Source organism: Zalophus californianus, chromosome 2, assembly GCF_009762305.2.
Source record: "Zalophus californianus isolate mZalCal1 chromosome 2, mZalCal1.pri.v2, whole genome shotgun sequence".
Lineage (NCBI taxonomy): Eukaryota > Metazoa > Chordata > Mammalia > Carnivora > Otariidae > Zalophus > Zalophus californianus.
Genome location: NC_045596.1, coordinates 141,137,999 through 141,165,207, shown reverse-complemented (window position 1 = coordinate 141,165,207; position 27,209 = coordinate 141,137,999). Strand labels below are relative to the sequence as shown.

Below are 27,209 nucleotides of genomic sequence, written 5' to 3'. Positions count from 1 at the left end.
AGTTTTGAAATTACTCGGAAATTAAAAGAAGCCATATCTAATCATTGATTGTCAAAAAATTTTTTCTTAGAGGAAACTTAAATATTAATGTTCCAAATAGATGCATTTGACCATTTTATTATGATATAAGATGTCTACTAGTGAACATGTTATCAACTATATGTGTTAGTATTTTTAATTTTAAATCTCATGAGTATTTGAAATCTCAAGAGTTTTGTAGAAATATATATTTTTGAAGAGAGAAAATGTGTAGGTTTTCTACAAGATTTATTTATTTATTTATTTTAGAAAGAGAGAGATCATGAACAGGGGTCGGGGGAAGGGGACAGAATCTCAAGTAGACTCCTCGTTGAGTGTAGAGCCTGACACAAGGCACAATCCCATGACCCCAAGATCATGACCTGAGCCAAAATCAAGAGTTGAATGCTCAACCAACTAAGCCAACCAGGAGCTCCAAAATATGTGTTTTTATATATATGCATATATATAATGCTGTATTTGTTTGAAATTGGTTTTATTTATTGTTTATGAAAATGTATTAACTTTAGTTAGGATATTGACTTAATATATTCATAAAGCTAAATTTGATTTGTACACCAGATGTTAGCTTTAGTTTACACTAGGTTTAAGATTTGAAAAACTTGGCTCAAATCCACATTTCATATTCAGTGAAAAGTTCAAGGCTCTCCCAAATGCTTCTTCATATTCTAAGCACACATTTTTTCAGGTCACCTTGGCTCCATTTTTCTACATGCATTAGAATTTTATTTTCAGTTTCCATCCTGCATGGGTTTTTTTTCTCTCAATTGTGACATGTACCCAAAGTGGACACTCAGTGCCTTTTTCTTATTTGTGCCAACTCCCTCCCTGGACTTTCCACCCACAAAAATCACAACATAATATCACCAAATATCACCAATAGTGATTACCAATAGCAGTATTATTCATAATAAACAAAAGGTAGAAACAACCAAAATTCCCCTCAACTAGTGAATGGATAAATAAAATATGGCATATCTATACAATGGAATGATATTTAGCAATATAAAGAAATGAAGTAGTGATGCATACTAGGACATGGCTGGGCCTTGAAAACATTACTCCAAACAAAGGAAGCCAGTCACAGAAGACCACATATTGTATAATGCCATTTAAATAAAATATTCAGAATGGACAAATCTATAGAGACAGAAATTATATTAGTGTGTGCTCCTATTAGAGGTTGTGAAGGAGCTGGTGGGGTATCATTTCTTTGAGCTGATAAAAATGTTCTAAAATTGATTATGATAGTAGTATCACAGCTGCTAATATACTGAAAACTACTGAATTTTAAACATGAAAAGAATGAATTGTATGCAAGTTATATTATTAAAACTGTTATTTAAAATATCACCAATAAGTCACACAATCTTTGTGTTGGCATCCACCAAGAGAGAGGTTTTGTCTAGAGAAATGGTGGTTCAAATATCAGGCACAATTTAAAAATGAAAATGCAACATCTCAGTTATTACGATGATGCACTCAGCCAGTTCCTAGTACAGCTGTAGACTTTTATTTTGCATATCCAAAAATTTATTAATGCCCACTAATGTCTTTTGGGTTTAATTCTTTATCTCTAACTGCCTGCATCTATCTAGGGAAAGCAGAAGCAGAAATTATAATTCTCCATTGACAGAAGTATTACATTAACATACCCCAACTTTATTTCTGCACCTTTACTGATTAGAAGATAGTAACAACTATAGAAAATTTTGGTCTTAAAGTTTCTGTTTTGTTTACACATTGTTTGTTCATAGGGGTGTATGTTAGCTTCTGAATAGAATAAATAAGACTAAACTGCAGCCGTCTATGAACTCGGAGTTAGGCAGGTAGAAATAGAAGCATCTCTTAAAAGAGGAAGAATGTGAAGAAAATTTAGAGCTGAACTGCTATGTAAATTCCTTGATCAAATTGTTTGATGAGATTAGCTACCTCCATTTTGCAGAAATATATCTTAATAATTTCTGAACAATTTTTTTTTTTAGCTTTAGATCCAGCTAAAGATCCATGCCTAAAGATGAAATGTAGTCGCCATAAAGTATGCATTGCTCAAGATTCTCAGACTGCAATCTGCATTAGTCACCGGAGGCTTACACACAGGTAAACACTATTAAATTAAATTCCACTGATTGAATAGTACTCTTTACCATGAATAACTGCAGAGTGTAAATATTTGGCAATATCTGCTAAGCTTTTATCCAGAGTTTTATCGAAACAATTTTAGAAGCTTGGTTAATACAATTATGATTCACTTGGGTTAAACAATGTAATCAGTCAGAATTACTATAGATTACAGAATTTAGGCATATATTATTAAATAAAGAGGATTTTGTGCAGATTGGGTTAAAGTGTTACACTTTTTCAATTTTAAAGAATAAGTACAATTTTGGTACACTCTAAATATTTATGCTTATGCCTTTTGAAAGATATTTTCCTTAAGGAAGAATTGGAAACAAAGGGAAAAAAATGAGAGATGTTCATAAAAAAAGATGAAAAGTCACAATACAGAAACATGGACCTAGAATCCTTGAGGACACCTTCCTTTAAGGAAGTACTCATACTCATACTCCACTCATACTGGTGGAGTCCTTGTAGTCTGGAAGCTGACACAAAATTTAAAAAGAAGAAAGGGCTTTAAATTTTTTTTAATAATGATATCACTGTTTCTGTCAGATATGCTCTATTTTGAGAAGGATCAGTAATTTAGAAATAGCCTGTGTAGTTTCATGCTGAGTCCTAAGGATTGAAACATGCCATAACCAAAAGTGAAATCACTGGGTAACTGACTGAAGCAAGAAGGTATATTCATTCCTTTTATTACTTTTAAAAAAGTCTCTTTATGAGAACACTCTTTTTTTTGTGATATTGGACCTGTATTGCTCTTACATCAAATGAGCAAGGGAATTTCGCTATTTGGGTATGTTCAGAGATTAATTGCATTTTGACTTCAGTGTACTTACTCTAAAGTATATTATTCAAACACAACAACAGAGATTAAAAACATTAGAGAATAGGAATGTAAGTAACATTTCTAGAAAATGGCAAAATTTTAATTTTGTTGACTTTTCTTATTGATATAAAAGCACATAAGCATAAAGCCCGTTATTACATGCTGAATGGAGTAGAAGAGTCTATTCCATAATGCCACATCTACAGTGGCAGATTTCAAGTGCCAAAGCAGGCTAATGCAACCAAGATAAAGAGTTTAGGAATGAGTTCACGTGGGACAAAAGAATCATGGCAGACCAATTGTGTACTTTCAGAAGTAAGAGAGAGAGAGGAAGAAAGAGGACAGGGTGCCTGGGTGGCTCAGTTGGTTAAGCAACTGCCTTCGGCTCAGGTCATGATCCTGGAGTCCTGGGATCGAGTCCCGCATCGGGCTCCCTGCTCTGCAGGGAGTCTGCTTCTCCCTCTGACCCTCCCCCCTCTCATGTGCTCTCTCTCTCTCTCAAATAAATAAATAAAATCTTTAAAAAAAAAAGAAAGAGGACAACAGTTTGGTGATGTGAAGTGTAAAAGACTTCTAGGAAATAGCATTGCTGTAAAGTCAATGTATTGTGGGAGGGCACAGAATGGGAAAGCAGAATTATCAGCAATATATTCCCTACTCAATCATGTCCTCTATGTTAATTTTATCAAGGGATACCAAAACTTCAGGCCAGAATTTTATTTTTCTATTTATTTCCTTTGGCTTTCAAAAAGCTTCTGAATTTCTTGGATTCATATTAATTAATCATCAAAAAATTAAATATTAATATGCAAGTGTATGTATGAAGGGGATGAGGGAGAGTTGATTTTTACTTGAGGGATCGATACGAGGGTGATGTCAAAATGAATTCCTGTATAATCCCTCACCTATATTGCAGAGACTTAGTCAATTCATTTCACATAAAAGCCAAAACTGTTTTATCACAACTTTCAGAGACCCTGGGAAGGATTTTCATCTACACACATTTAATACCTCATTGGCCATTTCACCCCTGGTCCCCTGAGCCAAGTCAAAGAGCAACTGAAGAACTCACAGTTAATCTCATGCTTGGGGCAGTGACCCTTTCCTTTCCACAACTGCTGAACACTGAAGCCAGGAGAGGTTAAAGTAACTGACTCAAGATCACAGAGCTGGGAATTTTCAGAGCATTGATTCCAGTCTATATATACTGACACCAAAGTCCATGCTTTTTACAACTGTGCTGTCTCACTGCTTCTCTAAAATATTAAGAAAAAAACAACGCATAACTACAGACAAAAAGAAACTTCCTTAACATATAAAGGCTCAGAACCAATAGTTAGAATATTTCTTTAATATAAACAGGTGACGTGTCTTGAATTGATAACCATTGCCATCTCTGCCTTTGGTGTAGTAGGGGGCTGGGGCAGTGCAGGAGACTAGTAGGTTTTAAGTGGGTGGACTTCCAAGTGTTTTATGTAAATAGTATTAAGCCCTGTTCTATTTCTGATAGACACTACTATAAAATTTGCACTCAATACACACTATATTCGATAAATAAGTAACTAGTTTCCAAAGAATTGATTTTAAGATGAATATTTGGTATGTTTTATTTGCTTTGAGGATGTCAGTACATAGTGAATATTTAAACAACACTTAGGGAAGGAGAGTTTTACCAAGCAGTTTGATCAATAAAAGTGGCTAATGTAAATAAAGCTGGTCTTAAATCTGGGTGTGTGTGTGTGATATGGGGATGGGGTGCAGAAAACAAGGAAAAAGTTTTAATTAATCAATTCTGGCCACTTACACAGTTTAGATTAGAAATTACTACTGTTTTTATTTAAAGTAACAGCTTATTAGTTTTTTTCTTTTTCTTTTCTTGATCTCATAAAAGAGAAAATGGAATTTTCTATTTGCTTTGTAAGGAGAATCTTATTTTTCAAAGAAGTTTTCCTAATTTCCCACCCCTTCCAAACTAGATGACACATCCATTTTTCCACTACCTTAGATCCCTGAACTCATTTTGAAATACTGATTACATTTGTAATAAGTTGTCTAACATTAATCTCCTTCAACTGACAGGAAGTTTCATGAAGGCAGTGTCTATGTCTTACTACTTTATACTCAACTTGACATACTGACTAGTATATATTTTCTTTGAAGAATGTATTAAGATAGCTTTTATTTTTGAATAAGCTAAGAGAAGAAAATTGAGTAGTTTGATCAATTGAACTGGTCAACCTAGATAATCTAAGTCTGAGTGTGTGCTGTGCTTGTTGATTAGATAGTCTGGAAAGGACATAAGAGTCAATCAACAAACATCTTTAAATAAATTTATTGAGAAAGAAGGGTTCAAGATGGCAGTGTAGGAAAATCCTGAACTTACCTCCTTTGGTGGACACAACAAATTTACAACTACATATGGAAAAATTTCCTCTGAAAAAGACCTAAAAACTGAATGAAGAGAGCCTCCACAACAAAGGAGAAAAGGGTACATTAGGAAACAACAAGCACACACACACACACACACACACACACACACACTTACACACACAAAACAGGAACAGCAATCCATAATCAGGATGGATCTCAAAAGTACAGAACTTTTCCCTAAGAAGTGAAGGATCTATGCTCTACATCAGGCACCCCAACCCTTAGATCCTTCACAGGACAGATGAGTGCCCCAAATGCCTTGCTTTCAAAACAAATGGGAATTACATCCAAGAAAACCATTTGGTTTGCCCTAGGATCCAGCACAAAATCAACTGTTTGAAAGTACCTAAAACATAAGTGAAGGAGATGTAATTACTGATCTTAAAGCATCTGCTGGAAAGACAATAACTTTTTGGGACTCTCTCTGAGGACAAAGTCATTGTCAGGTGCCATTTTTGCAAACTCATTGCAAATGCAGGCACTGGTGGATACCATCTTAGAACTCTCCCTCTAACCTGTTAGCACCAGAGGGTATGCCCTACTGAGTGTCCCACCAACTCCCATGCTGCAGCCACACATCCCATGTGGGCTCGAGTGAGAGCCATGCCCACCCCTGTGTCACACAACCACATGCTACAGCTAGGCCGGGTGAGATCACTGCCCACTCCCATCCTGTAGCTGCAGCCTCACAACAGCAGCTGGATGCACACAGCTCACACAGGGGATGCCTCTGGCTGCCAGGAGGATAGCACTTCTAAGCCTTACATTATCTCCTACATTAGGATATGCCCTACATTAAGCCACTCCTTTGAGATGGGAAGAGGTAGCTGATTTGCCTAATACATAGAAACAAACACAGAGGGTCAGGCAAAATGAGGAAAGAGAAGACTTTTCCAAAAAACAGACAAGACAAAACCTCAGCAAAAGACATTAATGAAGCACAAATAAGCAATTTACCTGATAAAGAGTTTTAAAAAATGGTCATAAAGATGCTTCCTGAACTTGGGAGGAAAATGGATGAACACAGTGAGAACTTCAACAAAGAAATAGAAAATATAAGAAAGCACCAAACAAAAAAATATAAAGCTGAAGAATACAATAACTAAACTAAAAAATTACCTTTGAGAGTCACAACAGGAAACTGGATGAAGCAGAAGAATGGATCAGTGAGCTGGAAAACAAAGCAATGGCACTCACCCAGATAGAGCAGAAAAAAGAAAAAAAAAAATTAAAAGTGAAGCTATTTTAAAGGACCTCTGACAAAGAATTAAGCAGAATAACATTTGTATTATAGGGGTGTAAAAAAGAGAAGAGAGAGAAAAGTCCAGAAAACTTATTTGAAGAAACTATGGCAGAGAACTTCCCTAATCCAGGAAAGAAAACAGACATACACGTCCAAGAAGCCCAGAGAGTTCTAAACAAGATGAACACAAAGCGATCCACACTAAGGCACATTATTAAAATGTAAAAGTTAAAAAGAAAAAAAAATCTTAAAAGCAGCAAGAAGAAAACAACTTGTTACATAAAAGGGAAACCCATAACACTATCAGAAAATTCTCAACACAAACTTTGCTTGCCAGAGGGAGTGGCACGATATATTCAAAATTCTGAAAGAAAAAAATTTTCAGCCAATAATTCCTTACCCTGTAAGGTTATCATTCAGAATTAAAGGGGGAGATTAAGAGTTTTCCAGACAAGCAAAAAGCGAAGAAGTTCATCACCACTTAACCAGCCTTACAAGAAATGTTAAAGGGACTTCTGTGAGTAGAAAAGAAATGGCCCTAATTAATCACAAGAAAACATATGAAAGTAAAATATGTCCCTGGAAAAGGTGAATATATAGTAAAGACAGTGAATCAATCAATTATAAGACAAGTATGAAAGTTAAAGACAAAAGTAGTAAAATTAACTAAAACTACATTAACTAATTAAGGGATGTATAATATAAAAGGATAAACTTAGGGGTACCTGGGTGGCTCAGTCTGTTGGGCATCTGACTTCCGCTTAGGTCATGATCTTGGAGTTGTGGGATCAAGCCCCACATTGGGCTCTCTGCTCAGCAGGGAGTCTGCTTCTCCCTCTTGCTGTCTCTTTCTCTCCCTCTTTCAAATAAATAAATAAGATCTATATATAAAAAACAGATCACTTAACCACCTGTTACATACATAGAATGTTATATGTGAAACTCAGAGTAACCACAAAGCAAGAACTTATAGTAAAAATACAAAAGAAAATGGTAAAGGAATGTAAACATAACACGAAAGATGATCACCAAACCACAAAGGAAGAGAAAGGAGAAAAAGGAACAGACAGCTAGAAAACAATTAACAAAATGGCAATAAGTGCATACCTATCAATAATTGTTATTAATGTAAGTGGACTAAACTCGCCAATCAAAGACATAGAGTGGCTGAATGGATAAAACACAATCCATCGGTAGAAGACTCTACGACGGCACCGTGGAGTGGTGCAAAGCCAGACCGGAGCGACGTCGGACGCACAGGATCTTCCTCACCGAACCATGTCGAAGCAAGAAGCAGGCGCCAACGCCTCCTCATGGGTCGTTGCTTGCCGGCGAAACTCGGCAGTGTCCCATGCTCCGGAAAGGAGGCCGACGGAGGACCTGAATCGAAGAGGTCAGGAGGCCAGTAGGGGCGGCAGAGGTGGCGGCTGGAGGAACCCCTCCGACCTCCAGCAACCTGTGGCCGCTGGCCTCCTAGAACCGCCGCTTTGCTTTGGTTTGAATAACGTGTGGGTCGGCGCTGTGATTGGTCGTGGAGGGTCAAAACTAAAAGTACAACAAATACGAAAATACAGATAATAAAAAGTCATTCAGAAGAAGCAGAGATCAGCATCTTTGGCAACAAGGTGATGCAGGCGAAGGCCAAAACAGTGATAGATAATGTTAAAAAACAAGAAAATTACAATTAAAAACTCGGAACTGATATTGTTGCATTCCAACCTTATGTTGGAAGAGATGTAAAGACAGATAGTAATGCTACCGAGAATCAGCCATTGATTGATTGGGATCAAATTCGAGAAGATGCTTTGAAATGGGGGGGAAAAAAGTGGGAAGATTACCACCAATTAAGAAAAACCTTTACGTGGAGTCAGAAGCAACAAATTCAATGTCACAAGTGCAAGTAGACACTTGGAGGAAAGAAAATTATACTATAATGTGTGATGACTTGAAAGAAGGGGAGAAGCGTCGTATACCCAATCCTACTTGTAGATTTGAGGATGCTTTTCAGTGTTATCCTGAGGTTATGGAAAACATTAAAAAGGCAGGCTTTCAAAAGCCAACACAGATCCAGTCGCAGTCATGGCCGATAGTTTTACAAGATGTAGATCTTATAGGAGTACCCCAAACTGGAACCGGGAAAACACTGTCCTACTTAATTGCCCGGATTTATACACTTGGATTCACAGCTTGTAATTAGTGGAAAAAGGAATGAACCCGGCATGTTAGTCCTTACACCTGCGTGCGAGTTAGCACTTCAAGTGGAAGCTGAATGTTCCGAGTATTCATATAAAGGCCTCAAAAATGTGTGTATATATGGCGGTGGAGATAAAAATGGACAAATACAAGATCTGAAAAAAGGAGTAGATATTATTATAGCAACTCCTGGAAGACTGAATGATCTACAAATGAATAACTTTGTTAACCTCAGAAATGTAGACTACTTGGTTTTAGATGAAGCCGACAAGATGCTAGATATGGGATTTGAACCCCAGATAATGAAGATTTTATTAGATGTGCGCCCAGACAGGCAGACTATTATGACAAGTGCAACGTGGCCATATGCTGTCCGTCGACTTGCACAGACTTATTTGAAAGAGCCAATGATTGTATAAATTGGTACTTTGGATCTAGTAGTGGTAAGTACCGTGAAACAAAACATAATTGTCACCACCGAAGAAGAGAAACGCTCTCATATCCAAACTTTTCTAGGAAGCCTGTCTCCCAAAGACAAAGTCGTAGTGTTTGTCAGCAGAAAAGCTGTTGCTGACCACCTATCAAGCGACCTGATTCTGCGACATGTATCAGTGGAATCCCTTCACGGTAATAGGGAGCAGAGTGACCGAGAGAGGGCATTAGAAAACTTTAAAACAGGTAAAGTAAGAATATTGATTGCCACCGACTTGGCATCTCAGGGTCTTGATGTCCTTGATATCACACACGTCTATAATTATGATTTCCCCCAGAACATTGAAGAATACGTGCACAGAGTAGGGCGCACTGGAAGAGCAGGGAGAACTGGGATATCTATTACTGTCCTCACTAGAAATGACTGGAGGGTTGCTGGAGAGTTAATTAATATTCTGGAAAGAGCACAACAGAGTATCCCAGAGGATCTTGTGGCAATGGCCAAGAGGTGCGAGGTGAATAAACTGAAAAAAGAAATGGAGAAAAAATTGAGGAGACCCCAAGGAAAACCCCAGAAGTTTTATCATTAATGCCCTTGTTGAAAAGTGGTACCAGCCCCCTGAGAGGAGATCTCAAGATATATGGAAGTATGGGAAACATGCTGGCACTATGAAGAAATAAGTGATTCTTCAAATAATAGTGTTTAAAAATGTAGAATTCAGTATTTTATACTTTAATAAAATACAAAGTATTTAAACGAGTTAAAATTTTTTTCATGGATATTAAGGAATGTAGCATTACATTTTTCACTTTTTACTATCCTTATTTAAAAATATAAATTTTATCTCCTGTAATGTTGTTATATTAAGGTCAGTCTTTAAAGAGTTGAAAGCCTGTTCAGATATCATGGCAGTGAAAGATACTGTTAACAAATAAATGTTTTTTTATGATAAAAAGAAAAAACCTAATCCATCTATTATGCTGTCTACAAGGGACTAACTTTATTTTTTTAAGTTTATTTATTAGTTAGTTAACTAGTTATTTATGTAATCTCTACACCCATTGTGGGGCTCAAACTCATGACACCAAGATCAAGAGTCACATGCTCTTCCAACTGAGCTGGCCAGGTGCCCTAAGATTCGCTTTAGAAGTAGGGTCACACACAGACTGAAAGAGGAGGGATGGAAAAAGATATTCTATGTAAAAGGAAACAGAAAGCTGGTGTAGCTATACTCATATCATAGAAAATAGACTAAAATAAAGATTGTATAACAGACAAAGAGGGGCATTACATGATGATAAAGAGGACAATCCAACAAGAGGATATAACAATTTTATTTATTTTTTTTTAATTTTTATTTATTTATTTGACAGAGAGACACAGCGAGAGAGGGAACACAAGCAGGGGGAGTGGGAGAGGGAGAAGCAGCTTTCCCACGGAGCAGGGAGCCCTATGCGGGGCTTGATCCCAGGACTCTGGGATCATGACCCGAGCTGAAGGCAGACGCTTAAGGACTGAGCCACCCAGGTCCCCGAGGATATAACAATTTTAAATATCTATGCAGTTAACATAAGAACACCTAAATATACAAAGCAAATATTAATGTACCTAAAGGGAGGAATTGACAGCAATACAATTAATAGTAGATGTTAACATCAGAATTACATCATTTCATATATTATTCAGACAAAAACTCAATAAGGAAACATCAGACCTAAATGATACATTAAACCAGATATACTTTATACAGACCATCCCATCCAAAAGTAGCAGAATATATATTGTTCTTAAGTGCACATGAAATATTCTCCAGGGTAGATCACATATTGGAACACAAAATAATTCTCAATAAATTCAAGAAAGTTGAAATGATATCAAGTATCTTTTCCAACTACAGTGGAGTAAAACCTGAAATCAATTACAAATTGAAAACAGGAAAAAAACATAAAAATGTGGAGATTAAAAAATGTGCTATTGAACAACCAAAGGGTCATTGAATAAATTGAAGGAGAAATTAAAAAAAAAAAGACCTAGAGACAAATGAAAACAAAATCGGGCATACCAAAATCTATGGGATGCAACAAATGCAGTTCTGAGAGGGAAGTTCATAGCAATAAAGGCTTACTTCAAGAAAAAAGAAAAAAATGTCAATAAAAAATCTAACTTTACACCTAAAGGAACTAGAAGAAGAGGAACAAATGAATTCCAAAGTTAATAGAAGGAAGGAATTAATAGGGATCAAAGTAGAAATAAGTAAAATAGAGAGTAAACAGACAATAGTAAAAATCAGTAAACTAAGAACTGGTTCTTTGAACAAAATTGACAAAGAATTAGCTAGACCAACCAAGAAAAAAAAAAAAAACACAGAGGGTTCAAATAAATCAAATCAGAAATAAAAGAGTAAGTTACAGTTGATACCATAGAAATACAAATGATCATAAAAAATACTACAAGTCTATATTAACAAATTGGACAACCTAGATGAAATAGATAAATTCTAGAAACACACAATCCTCCAGGACTGACTTATGAAGAAATAGAAAATCTGAATAAACTAATTTCTAGTGATAGTGAATTAGTAATAAAAATCTCCCAAGAAATGAAAGTCCAAGACCAATGGTTTCACTACTGAATTCTGTCAAATATTCAAATATTTAATACATTTTCTTCTCAAACTCTTCCAAACAATTAAAGAGGAAGAATACTTCCAAACTCATTTTATTTTATTTCTTTTTAAAGATTTTATTTGTTTGTTTGAGAGAAAGAATGAGATAGAGAGAGAGAACGAGAGGTGGGAGTCAGAGGGAGAAGCAGATTCCCTGCTGAGAAGGGACCCTGATGCGGGACTCAATCCCGGGACTCCAGGATCATGACCTGAGCCAAAGGCCGTTGCTTAACCAACTGAACCACCCAGGCTCCCTCCCAAACTCATTTTATGAGGCTAGCCTTATCCTAATTCCAAAATCAGAGAAGGACAGTACACACACACACACACACACACACACACACACACAAACACACACACGAAGGCCAATATCTTTCATGAACATAGATGCAAAAATCCTCAACAAAATATTAGCAAACCAAATTCAACAATACTTTAAAAGGATTATTCCCCACAATCAAGTGGGATTTATTCCTGGGTTGCAAGAATGGTTCAACACCCACAAATCAATCAGCATAATACCCACATTAACAAAAAGAAGGATAAAAATCATATGACCATCTCAGTTGATGCAGAAAAATTCATTTATTATAGAAACTCTCAACAAAATGTATATATAGAGGAAATGAACTTAATAAAGCCTGTATATGACAAACCCACAACTTACATCATTCTCAGTGGTGAAAAACTGAAAGTCTTTCCTTAAGATCAGTAATAAGACAAGGATTCTCATTCCTTCAACTACTTTCATTCAACATAGTATTGGAAGTCCTAGCCATAGCAATAAGGTAAGAAAAAGAAGTAAAAGCCATCCAAATTAGAAGGAAATAAAACTGTCACTATTTGCAAATGACATATGATACTATATGCATAAAACTCTGAAGTTCTTACCAGGAAAAGCTAGATAGCTAAAAAACAAATTCAGTAAAGTTGTAGGATACAAAATTGATATATAGAAATTTATTGCATTTCTATACATTATAACAAACTATCAGAAAGAGAACTTAAGAAAACAATCCCATTTAAAATTGCATTGAAAAGAATAAAATACCTAGGTATGAATTAAATCAAGGAGGTGAAAGACCTATACTCTGAAAACTATAATACACTGATGAAAAAAAGTGACAAAGATGAGAAAAGATGGAAAGATATCCTGTGCTCATTGACTGGAAGAATTACATTGTTAAATAGCTCATATTACCTAAAGCAATCTACAGGTTCAATGAAATGCTTATGAAAATCTCACAGAAATATAACAAATAATTCTAAAATTTATATATATATGACACCACCAAAACAATCTTGAGAAAGAACAAAACTGGAGGTATTATGCTCCCTAATTTCAAATATACTGCAAAGCCATAGTAATCAAAACAGTATGATGTGGATTCACAGATGAATGGAACAGGACTGGGAGCCCAGAAAATAAACCCACACATGTATGAACAATTAATTTACAACAAAGGAGTTGAGAACATAAAACAGAGAAAGGATGGTGACTTTGATAAACGGTGCTGAGAAAACTGGATAGCCACATGCAAAAGAATGCAAGTAGACGACTGTATTATACCACACACAAAAATTAACTCAAAGTAGATTAACAACTTGAATGTAAGACATGAAATCATAAAATTCCCAGAAGAAAACATGGTGAGAAGGTCCTTGACATTCATCTTAGCAGTTGGTGGATCTGACTCCAAGGGCAGGGGAAACAAAAGCAAAAATAAAGAAATGGGACTACATCAAACTGAAAAGCTTCTACACAGCAAAGGAAATCATCACCAAAATGAAAAGACAATCTACTGAATGGAAGAAGACATTTGCAAGTCATTTATCCTATAAGGGATTAATGCGCACAATATATAAAAAAACTCATACAACTAAACAATAAAAAAAAAACTTAAAAATGGGCAGAGGACTTGAATAGACATTTTTCCAAAGAAGACATACAGATGGCCAACAAACACATGACAAAATTTTCATAAGCACTAATTATTAGGGAAATGTAAATCAAAATCACAATGAGATATCACCTCACACCTGTTAGAAGGGCTATTATCAAAAACACAAAAAATAACAGGTGTTGGAGAGAATGTGGAGGAAAGGGAACCCTTATACATTGTTGGTGGGAATGTAAATTGTTGCAATCCCTATGGAAAACAGTATGGAAATTCTTCAAATTATTAAGAATATATGGAAATTCTCCCAAGTAATTAAGAATGGATCTACTATATAATCCATCTATCCCACTTCTGGGTATTTATCTGAATAGCATGAAAACACTAATTTGAAAAGATGGTTGGATGTCCATGTTCACTGCACATTATTTACAATAGCCAAGTTATGGAAAAACCTAAGTATCCACTGATGGATAAATGAATAAAGATAGTATGCTACACACACACACACACACACACACACACACACACACACACACACACACACACGGGAATACTATTCAGCCCTAAAAATAAATGGAATCTTGTCATTTGTCATGCGTGGAACCTAAGGGTATTATGCTAAGTGAAATAAATCAGGTGGTGAAAGACAAATACTGTATGATTCACTCATATGCAGAATCTAAAAGAAATGTAACAAATGAATAAACAGAATAACACAAAAACAAACTCATAGATACAGAGACAGACTAATGATTACCTAATGGGTGAAGGGGGTATATTTTGTGGTGATGGGTGGTAACTAGACTTTTGGGAGTATTCACTTTGTAGTGTATAGAGATATCAAAGTATAATTTTGTATACCTGAAAATTATATAATGTTATATACCAATTTGACCTCAAAAAATAGATGTATTGATTGAATGAATAAACAAATAATTGCCAACAAAAAAATTGAGAGGAGTATATAAAGATATGAGGAAGAGTACAGCCCCTAACAATTGGTTTTAGGAAACTAGTAGACCCTTGCCTTAGATTTGTAAATAATTGAAACAATTGCTAATGCTTTAATTAACACTACTTGTCTTTGGAATCAGAGAAATAGACTGATTGGGAGGCACATGATGTGTTTTACACTAGCTTTGAACACTATTGCCAAAGTGGAGAGGGCTGTAAACTCTCCAAATAAGCCATGTTGAAAAATCACATGTTTGGCTATTTGTCTCCTAAAGACTTTTTGTGAAGAATTGGCCTCAAACAAGTGTGATACCTGTGTGCTTGTGCTGATTTTCTGTTAGCATTATTATCACCAATTAAGACAAAATGGTTTTATGAACAATCAGAAAAACTTAAACTGCATCATGTTTTCTAAAATTTAGATGTTTGATATAAAATATATGATGGGATTGCCAGGCTTTGAAAATTACCCACTTTATATTGTAATCATGGGGAAGAGCTCTGGAGATGCTTACAGCTGAGGGTTTTTGTTTCATTGTTTTTGTACATTGTGAGCAAGAAGCCTAGTGTTTTATGCTCTCTTTGCTGCCTGTGCAGCTGCAGATAATTAACACTATTTCTAGATCCGTGTTTCAGGCCCCAGTCAATGGATGCTGCTGATATTAAAAAAAAAAAAAAAAAGTTTTGGCATAACATGACAGAGTAAGGTTGAAGAAGTTATTGCAGGACAAAACTAGCTATGTTAATTTCTGCTCCATTTACACCAAAGGTTGAAAAAGAATCAATAAGGAAATGCTTTGGGCCTTGTAATAAGGCATTATATAAAAGAATGATGAAACTAATTTAAAATGCTATTTATTTATTTATTTTTTGACTAAAATGCTATTTATTAAAAACAGATGTCAAAAGAATGTGAGTCCTAAAACTCCTCTATTTAAACTATGCACTTTTAGCATTCATAACTTTAATGGCCATTTTTGAAAGATCTGAATTTCTTTATATAATTATTAAATGTATTTTTATGGTATTTATATTTCCATTGCTGTAATGTTTTAATATTTATGATGGAAAGATTTAATCACAGGGCTTAATTTATAGTAAAGTCTCAAAATTATTTGTTGAATGAAATTGAACTCATAACTATTTTAAAATAACATTCCTTGTACTTATATAAGATTTAGCTTATGTTGTATATGAATGCACTGGTACTTCCCTTAGGGAGAATGAAATGCTGCATTTACTGCACACTTAATACATTCAAAGTTTTTTACTAATGCCTTAAATTTATATATTTTTACAACACTCTGAAAGTTTTAGACTGAAGATTATTATGCCCAATTGATAGAAACAAAAACTGAAGCTCAAAGATTCTCGGTATTCTGCTTGAGATTAATTATACAGAAAGATTCTAGCTAGCTAGCTAGATTAAAGGGGAAGATTCAGGTTTTGGAATCAAGTTTATGTTTTATATATATACATTTCTTTCTATAATTATAAGTTAGAACAGATAATTGTGTGTATCTGTATGGATTGATGTTTATATAACTTCTTAGTACTTACTGTCCATAGATCTTTCAGTTAGTATATAGTATAGAGAGGTTTTACAACACTTTTTTAAAAATAGACTTCATTTTTTAGAGCATTTTTGGGTTTGCAGCAAAACTGAGCAAAAGTTACAGAAAATTTCCATATACCCTCTGTCCCCACATATGCATAACCTCCTCCATTACCAACAACTCCCACCAGGATGGTACATTTGTTATATTTGATAAACCTTCACTGACATATCACTATCATCCAAAATCCATGGTTTACATTATTTTTTAATATTAATTACATTTAAATGCAGGTCATAGTATTTTGGATAATGAATTAGTTTAACTCTTTAAAACACAGACAATACCTAAAATTAATCGTGTTTCATTATTTCTTGAACTTTTCTAATGTGTATATATATGTGCAGATGAATACATATAGGTATAGACCACACACACACACACACACACACACACATGCTTGCATATGTATGCATAACTAATTTAATCTCACAACACTGTGAGGGGAAGTGGGTTAAAGTTATTACCCCCACTTTACCAATGATAAAAGCCAAGGCACAGAATTTACATAATTTGCTCAAGTGAAAGACTTGGACATTTATCCTGGTTATTGAGGTTCCAGAATTTGTTCTTTTAATTATTATATTATATATTTTGGTACCTAATATTTATACTTATAGAAATGTCATATAAATGAGACACTCTTCTATATATTTTATAGATGTTAAATCATTTTATCTTACAACAACCCTATACATCTTAACAAAAATCACTAACTCTTGCCTAATGTACAAGTTCTCAGCATATTTTTTTTGATGAACATGCAATTCTTAGATTCTCTGTATTCTGATATCACCTTCAAGAGGGCATAATCCCTAGATACTTGAGTACTGTTCATAAGAAGAAAATTTAATTCATTAGACTGAACATTTAGATCAATCATTATAATGTGGTCAGCTTTTACTTCAGGTGCTGTACATTGGCAAAAACAAAAAACCTGTTTCTCAAATATAAAAATAAGACAACACTGACTATATTTTTAATACACAGCACATCTTACCATTCCTATCATATTATCTCCACTCTTGTTGAAAATCAGGGGCTTGTTGATTAAAGTCCCAAATCCCCAGCATAGTCCCTTATATTCAGACCTAGGTAGCCTTACGGCATCCTCCACAGCCTTCTCCTGGTGGCACATTGCAGTCTTATCACAGTAGGAAATTCACTTGTGTGGAGTGAGGTAACAGAGCACAGAGGCCAGAGCAGGACTACCAGACTTCATAGTCTAGCCCCACTCTGCTAGCTGTGTGGTCTTGAGCAGGTTAATTGAATTCTCTGTGCTTCAGTTCTCTGTAAAATAGGGATGAGAATAATGGTACTTTCTGAAGATGTTGATTTAATGATTAATGAGTTAATATACAAAAACAATTTTAACAGTACCTAATCCATAGTAGGCATTGTGTAGGGATTAGTTACTACTACTTTTTCCTAAATGTGTTATACATTTTATAATCATAGACTTTTGCTATGTCTGAGATTTTTTCCTAGGAAATGTTCTGTCCATTTATTCCCTTGTTCTGGCAGACACTCCATTTCCGAAGAGGTTTTTAGTATGATGGTTTCTAGTATGTAATTTGAAATGACTGGCTGGCTTTGAAGTTTGTCTCCATCTCTTGGTAGCAAAATGATTTTGAGCATATTAAACTCCCCAAGACTCAGTTTTCTTGTTTATAAAATAGAGATGATAATTGTACTATCTCCCTTTGTTTTTGTGAAAATTAAAGACATAATTTGTGTAAAGCCCTTTGCACAATGTAAGCACTCAATAAACTTTAATTATTGAGAAATCTCTCTCCAGCTTTCTCCCACACGTTTCCTAGCACAAGGTAGAATTAAATTCTCCTTTATCATTGTGCCCATAGCACATGAAAAACAATTTTATCTACCTTTATTATAGTAATTTGTTTATACACTTAATGGCTTAAGGTTGAGCTGCAGTTGACACGGTATTTGCAAAAAAAAAAAAAAGAATGACATCTGACATGACTATTAGAGATGAAATTTCAGGTTACTTTGTTTTTCAGGTAAAAGGAGTTACATGATTTTGCCGACTGAGAATGGAGAGAATGGGAACAATGTGTTATATTTGTGTTCGGGAAAAATGTGAGGGACAGATACCTCAGGGAAATAGCAAGGAAGCAAACATACTTTTGCTTTCCTGAGGTTATTAAAGTGCTATGTTTTGAACAAATTCACTACCTTTCATGATTTTTTAGTTAATAACATTTACCACTGTTCATATCCTTATGCCTAGAAAAGAGGGACTTCAGACCAAATAGCTCAAAATATATGAGAAGTACTCATGTGCACTAAATTCCTCTTCTAATACTGTCATTTATGACTGGCTATAGATAAGTCCTTTCCTGTCTTTTCAGATAGCTCTTATTTCCCTAGTGGGCCCAAAGACTTGTACATTTCTGCTTAGCTTAGCTCCTCCTTGTATTTGGAGGAAGGAAATGCTGAATCTGAGTGGAGATTTTTTCCTAGCATACTGGCTTTGAAGTTTGTAAAGATTTTAATTAATGTACTTCTGTGTATACTTCTCAGTCTCCTGATACCTAGATTTCAGCTGTGAGAACATGGTTTGAATTATGCTGGTTAATAGAGAAGGGCAATATGAGCAGCCAACTGAAAGAAGCCTACACTGTAATGACACAGGGGATAGATAAAACTCAGTTGATTGCATACTATAAACAACGATCATAAGGCATCCATTCACATGTAAGCAATTTTCTCTGCGATCCAGTTCTTGCTTCATGAATGTCTGTTATGCAGTGAAGACAGTGAGAGAAAAAACAAAGAGGATTCAAATATTGCTTAATGAAGCATGGCTTCCAAAATAAACAAGAGGATAGTGACCTTGGAAGAAAGGAAAACCTGGATAATTTAAGAAGAAGGTAACTTTTAAGAGATAGTTTAGATGGAACTTAATGTTTCCTATGCCAAATCTTTAAATGATGAAGACTAAAATACTCAGGTTCAAAGTCCAATTCCATTACTTAGATTTCTGATTTATAGAAAGAGAGCTAATTACATAGGTTATTTTTTAATTGTTTTATTTATTTATTTATTTATTTATTTTATTGTGTTATGTTAATCACCATACATTATATCATTAGTTTGTGATGTAGTGTTCCATGATTCATTGTTTGCATATAACAGCCAGTGCTCCCTGCAGTACGTGCCCTCTTTAATACCCATCACCAGGCTAACCTATCCCCCCACCCCCCTCCCCTCTAGAACCCTCAGTTTGTTTCTCAGAGTCCATAGTCTCTCATGGTTCGTCCCCCCCTCCGATTTCCCCCCCTTCATTTTTCCCTTCCTGCTATCTTCTTCTTTTTTTCTTTTAACATATAATGTATTATTTGTTTCAGAGGTACAGGTCTGTGATTCAACAGTCTTACACAATTCACAGCCCTCACCATAACACACACGCTCCCTAATGTCTATCACCCAGCCACCCCATCCCTCCCACCCCCCACCACTCTAGCAACCCTCAGTTTGTTTCCTGAGATTAAGAATTCCTCATATCAGTGAGGTCATATGATACATGTCTTTCTCTGATTGACTTATTTCACTCAGCATAATACCCTCCAGTTCCATCCACGTCATTGCAAAGGGCAAGATTTCATTCTTTTTGATGGCTGCATAATATTCCATTGTATATATACCACATCTTCTTTATCCATTCATCTGTCAATGGACATCTTGGCCTTTCCATAGTTTGGCTATTGTGGACATTGCTGCTATAAACATTGGGGTGCACGTACCCCTTCGGATCCCTACATTTGTATCTTTGGGGTAAATACCCAGTAGTGCAATTGCTGGGTCATATGGTAGCTCTATTTTCATAGGTTAAATAGATGCTTTTTATGTTAAATAATATCCCATCCATTGTCTCTAAGGAGGTTAAAATTAATTGCCTATTAAGAGCAATGATGATTCTTGATTTTCTAAATATAAATCTGTTTCTATAGTTATAATTTACTATTTTGAATGAACAGAGAAAAACCATGATCATTTACTAACTAAATGTGAAAAAGTAGGAAAATACTATATAAAGATTCTATAAATTATACCAATTTTTAAAATTTTCTTTATTTTTAAAATTTAAAATCTTACAAAAATAACATGTGGATAAGAAAAGAACTTCATATGATAGAAATGGGAGTGCGTATTGTATTCCTTCCTTCACCAGCCACGCAGGTTCACTCCCACTCTTGCACAAATTTTCTACATGCACACATTCATACAAACATAATGATCTCTTAATGGGAGTATTTTATGCATGTTATTGTGCTTTGTTTTATTAACTTATTTTTCTTCACGTTTGCGATTCAGCATATGGATTTTATCATACACCTTTATATGGCCATAAACATACCCATTACATATATGTACCATAATTTTTTTAAACAATGTCTTATCAATGGACATTAAGGTTATTTCTAGTTTTTTTGTCTTATATGCTACTTACAACACTCTTGAGCATGCATCTTTGCATATGTTTGTGTGTATATTTTTGCCATGAATTCCTAGCAGTTGAGTTCCTAAGTAAAACAGCAAATATATTTAAATTTTGATAGATATGGTCAAATTCCCTATAAGTAGAGTGTACCAATTTCTCTGCTTCGAACAATGTATCTTGACACTTGTATGATCTCGTCTTTGCCTGTAAAAAAATACTGTTTAGATATTAGTAATTTTGAATTACCAAGTGTTACAGCTTGTTCTTGACTTAAAATTGGTATATATATAAAATCACATGATCATATCAATAGATGCAGAAAAAGCATTTGGCAAAATCCAACACCCATTCATGATAAAAACTCAGTAAACTGGGAATGGGAGGGACTTCCTCTACTTGATAAAAATATCTGCAAAAAACCTACAGCTAATATCATACTTATTGGTGAGAAACTCAAAGCTTGCCCTCTAAGATCAAGTACAAGGCAAGGGCTAATGCAGGAAAACAAGAAAAGGAAATAAAAGTACACAGATCAGGTAAAAAGAAAACTAAACTAAACCAAAGCAGAAATCAACAAGTGGGACTACCTCAAACTAAAAATCCTCTGCATGGCAAATGAAACAATGAACAAAATGAAAAGGCAACCTCAGAAATGGGAGAAAATATTTACAAACCATATACCAGAAAGGGGTTAATATCCAAATATATAAAGAATTCAGACAATTCAATAACAATAACAAAAAATCTGATTTAAAAATGGTCAGAAGAACTGAATAGACATTTTTTCTTCAAATAAAGCATCCAAATGGCCAATGTATACAGAAAACAATGTACAGAAAACATCACTTAAATCATTCAGGAATTGCAAATTAAAACCACAATGAGATATTGCCTCACACCTGTTAGAATGGCTATCATTAAGAAGATAAGAGATAGTAATTGAGGGTATGGAGAAAAGGGAACCCTCATGCACTGTAAATGGAAGTGTTAAAGAAGATGTAATGTATACATACACGGAATATTTTTCATCCATGATAAAGAAGGAAATCCTGCCATTCCTGACAACATGGATGTACCTTGAAGACATCATGCTTATTGAGATGAACCAGACAGTGAAAAACAAATATTCTATGATATCACTGATATTTGGACTCTAAAACAGCCAAACTTGTAGAAACAGATAGTAGAACAGTGGTTACCAGGAGCTGGAGTTTGGGGAACTGGAGAGATGTTGTTAAAGGGCATAAACTTGTAATTAGAAGATGAATACGATTTGAAGATTTAATGTATAGCAAAGTGATTATAGTGAACAATACTGTATTATATACTTCAAAGTTGCTAAGAAACTAGATCCTAAATGTTCTCACCACAAAAAAAGGATAATAATTATGTGACATGATAGAGGTGTTAGTTAAATCTAAGGTTATAATCATATCATAATATATAAATGTATTAAATCAACCTACGGTACACCTTAAACTTACACAATGTTATATGTAAATTATAAGTCAAAATGAAAGCAGAACAAAACACAGTGCCATTAACCTTAGCACCCCCAAAATGAAATACTAGGGATAAATTTAACAAAATATGTACCATATTTGTATAAGGATAACTACAAAACTGATGAAAAATATCAAAGAATAACTAAATAAATAGAGAAATATTCCATGTTCATGGATGAAAAATCCAATGGTGTCAAGATGTCAGTTCTTATCAAATCCATCTATAGATTCAATGCAATCCAAATCAAAATCCCAAGAAGTTACTCAGTGGACATCGACAAACTAAATCTAAAGTTTATATGAAAAAAGCAAAAGACCCAAAATAACCAACACAATTTGAAGAAGAACAAAGTTGGAGAACAGATACTACCTGACATCAAGATTTAGAATAAAGCTACAGTAGTCCAGATAACATGGTATTGGCAAAAGAATATACAAATAGATAAATGAAATAGAATAGGGGCACCGGGTGGCTCCGTCGTTAAGTGTCTGCCTTTGGCTCAGGGCATGGTCCCTGGGTCCTGGGATTCGAGCCCTGCGTCGGGCTCCCTGCTCCGCGGGAAGCCTGCTTTTCCCTCTCCCACTCCTCCTGCTTGTGTTCCCTTTCTTGCTGTCTCTCTCTCTCTGTTAAAATAAATAAATAAAATCTTAAAAAAAAGGAAATAGTATAGATTGCTCGGAAAGAGACTCAGATAAATGTGGTCAACTAATCTTTGACAAAGAAGCAAAGGCAATGAAGCTAAGGTAGTCTTTTCAACAGATGGTGCTGGAACAACTGGACATCCAAAAGCAAAAAAAAAAAAAGAATCTAAACACAGATCTTGCATCTGTTACAATAATTCACTCAAAATGGATCCCAAACCTAAATATAAAACACAAAACTATAAAATTCCTAGAAGACAACATAAGTAGAAGACAAACCACAGACCAAGAGAAAATATTTGCAGAAAACACATATGATAAAGGAATGTTATCCAAAATATACAAATAACTCTTAAAACTCAATAGCAAATCACACAACATGATTTAAAAATGTACCAGAGACCTTAACAGATACACCTAAGAAGATATATAGGTGGCAAGTAAGCATATGAAAAGATACTCCACATTGTATCATCAAGGGAATAAAAATTAAAATGACATGATACCACTACATATGTATTAGAATGACCAAAATTCAGAACACTGAAAACATCAAGTACAGGTGAGGTTGCGAAGCAATAGGAACTCTTGTTCATTGCTAATGAGGATTTAAGATGGTTTGGTGGTTTCTTACATAAATAAACATAATTTAACCACGTTTCAGCAATCGCACTCCTTGGTGTTTACCCAACTGAGTTGAAATCATATCCACAAAACAACTAAAAGTTGGGAACAACCAAGATGCCCTACAGTATGTAAATGGTAAGATAAACTGTAGTATAACCAGAAAATGCAATAGTATACAGCACCAAAATCAATGAGATATCAGCCATGAAGAGACATGGAGGAATATTAAATGCATGTTATTAAGCAAAAAAGCCAGTCAAAAAAGGCCGCATACTATATGATTCCAACTATATGACATTCTGAAAAAGGCAAAACTATGGAGACCATAGATCAGTTACTACCAAGGATTGGGGTGAGGGCACAGGGTCAGATAAATAGGTGGGACACAAAGGATTTTTAGGGCAGTGAAACTACTTTGTATATTGACATAATGATGGATACGTGTCATTATACATTAGTTTAAACCCAGTGAATGCACAGCACCAAAAGTGAACCATAATGTAAACTATGGAGATTGGGAAATTCTGATGTATCAATGTAGATTCATCAACTGTAACAAATGTACCCCTTTGTTGAGGGATGTCAATAATGGGGGAATCTATGCATATGTAAGGGCAGTGGGTATATGGGAAATCTCTGTACCTTCCTCTCAATTTTTCTGTGAACCTTAAACTGCTTTAAGGAAATAAAGTTTTAATTAAAAAAATGGTATAGATATAGTCTTATCTTTTCTCAGTTTTAAGAACAAATATATGTGTCTTTAATAATGGATGGGTTGTGAAGATAGTGGTGTTTAATACCAATCATTCTTTCTAAGTTGTTACATGGTGAAGCATGATTTAAAAATACTGGCAAATTAAAGAAATTCAACTGTACCAATAACATTTTTGGAACTGTTTTTTTATTTTTTCAGACAGTAGGATAGTTTTATTATAAGATAAGGAAGTTTAAAGAGTCCTCATACTGGGAAAGATGTGCTAGATATTTAAACTATAACAAAATGTGCCTAATTTACTTATTCTCACTTATTATTTAGACCTTTTTAAAGTAGTTGATGTTTGATGGACAGGTGATGTGATGAATCTAGTTACTGTTTTACATGTTTTGTTTTTGGTAGTCTCATCAAATGCATTTTTCTTGTTCTAAATACTTCCCTCTCTAAGTAATCAATTTTATTTCTTAGCATTTTAGAAAATGTAATTATTATTATTCTTAAACTTATTTCTAATGATCAATTCTGCTATGAATTCACTTAACTTTAAACATGACATTTAAAATATTAAACCCAAACTTTCTATCACCAAGTTTTTATTAAGGAATCCAATGTTTTGGATATATTACAGCTGAACCTCATGCTAGCAAAATGTTGGTAGAGAGAAAATAGTCCTTTGGATAATGGATATTAAAGACCAGAGCATGTAAATTTTTGGAGTTAGTAAAAAGCCTTTTTTCATACAGCTGACTAATGTAGATAAATAATTAGATAATTTAGAGTCATGTGCTGCTATATTTCAGCAAATTATTTGTCTTTTCCTAGAATCCTGCTTTATTTCCTTTAAATTTTTTAAAAATATTTTTAAAACATTTTTAATGTTGGGCTTATCTAGAGTCAAAATATGGAACTCAATACTTCCTATTTTATCTCTATTCATTTTATTTTGCATATGTAATTTATATTCATTGACATCCACTTATTGGCAGGGCCAGCTAGCCTACAACAAAGGATCATGCTCCCCTTTTATATGGTAGATTTATTGCTGCGAAGTGGCTTCCAGGCCACATACTGCAGTCCTCAGCAGCTCTTTCCACTAGGCCTTACGTGGGAGGTCATGTGACTAGTTCTTGCATGTTGAACCAGAGTAGATGGAATGCTTGTCACTTCAGAGTCCAGATCATTAAGAAATGGGTGTGGTTTAAAGAACTTGTCTCCTGCGGACCTCATCTGGACGTGATATAACCTTTTTGCCACATAGGTACCATTGACATCCCAGAACATGATATACCCTAGCAATTGCACATAGTTTATTCCCAAATATAGGCACTTTGTTTACTCTTATTGATAAAATTATAGCATATAAGGAATGAGGACCACTGATGGGAGCTTTCAGATGATTAGAAAAAATTTCTTCAGACTATGGGGTCTCATTAAAGTTAGAGGCATTTTACCTACATTATAAAGAAGATTTTTGCCCATTTTATATTCAAATAGCATATAAGTTGTATTAATTTGAGTCTTAAGTCCCAGTTGTAGGTTCAAAGCATAATTATTTAAAATGGTTATGATTCAATGACAAATATAAATAACCAACTTCTGTAGGTGCTGGACATTGTTGATCACTTTCCTAGATCCCCTTCTTGTTTTAGCCTTGGGATCCACTGATATCTATATAAGGTTTGTAACTAGAATGAAGTAATTTTGCATAGAAAGCTCTTTAGAGATAATTTAATTCCATCCTGCGTCCTAAGTATAAGGCAATGATTGTTATGATTAAGAAAATGATGATAATGAGAATGAGGTTGAGAGTCACAGAAATAACAATGCCTAAATATTTATTGCTAAAAGAGATTATTGGGAAATTTGTAGGCACTTCACATGTTACTTCTAATTTGTTAGGTACTACTGTTATCCTCATTTTATAGATAAAGGCATTAAAACTCAGATTGTTTATAGGAATTGAAAAAGGCTACACAACTATTCAGTAATAAAGTTAAGAATTGAATTCAGGTCTATTGGATGTCAAACCCTCCATTATTTGCTGCCATAGTTCGTTGCATATTAACTGACTTGCCCAGAGTCACACAGCTCTCTTTTCATTAATATATTTAAGGCAAAAATCTATGTCTTCCACGTACAGATATTATTATTGAGACGTGTGGTTATAAGAAGTGATGTCACTCTAGATGTTGTCCACTCTTAGTTAGACCATTCACAATTTCTGGTAATCATTCTCTGTTTCCTGAGTCTGATTTCGTCTCTATTTCTATAAACTGCTATTGTAAAAGTAACTACTCTTGTTAAGCTTCATATTTTACTTTTTTTTTTTTTATGTTCTCATTGGGTTAACTGATTGTCTTGTTCACAGAGATAATAGCAGCCATCAGATTTTGTCCCCTGGGGCCTCCTCTTTGACATTCAGTTTACTAACTTATAGAGTTATTAATTTAATTAATAGTTGTGAAACACACTCAGAACAGTGTTGTTTATTATTACTGCTTTTATTACTATTATTATTATTGACAGCCTTCATCAGTCTTTCCTATACAACCCAAATCCCTCAACTTGTGTTCTAGACTTTAGACCTATTATTTCCTATCTCTATAATCCTTGTTCCAGTAATTATCCTTCCACATAATATCTTAAATATTTCTATATCTAACTTAGTTATTTGAGCATATAAACAGATTCAAGTTCGGGACGCCTGGGTGGCTCAGTCGGTTAATCATCTGCCTTCAGGTCAGGTCATGATCCCAGGATTCTGGGATCAAGTCCTGTGTCAGGCTCCTTGCTCAGAAGGGATCCTGCTTCTCCCTTTGCCTGATGCT

General features: G+C 34.7%; 1 protein-coding gene and 1 pseudogene across 3 annotated transcripts in view; both read left to right on the top strand.

The window, feature by feature from the left end:
- The window catches only part of SPOCK3 (SPARC (osteonectin), cwcv and kazal like domains proteoglycan 3), a 461,722-nt gene that overhangs the window by 196,854 nt on the left and 237,659 nt on the right, over nt 1-27,209 (top strand). For all 3 annotated transcript variants that reach the window (XM_027600598.2, XM_027600599.2, XM_027600597.2), the window contains one exon: nt 2,025-2,139. In XM_027600598.2, the coding sequence (XP_027456399.1) occupies nt 2,025-2,139 (115 nt within the window). The remainder of the gene's footprint in view (nt 1-2,024; nt 2,140-27,209) is intronic.
- Nucleotides 7,941-9,877, top strand: LOC113924465 (annotated as a pseudogene).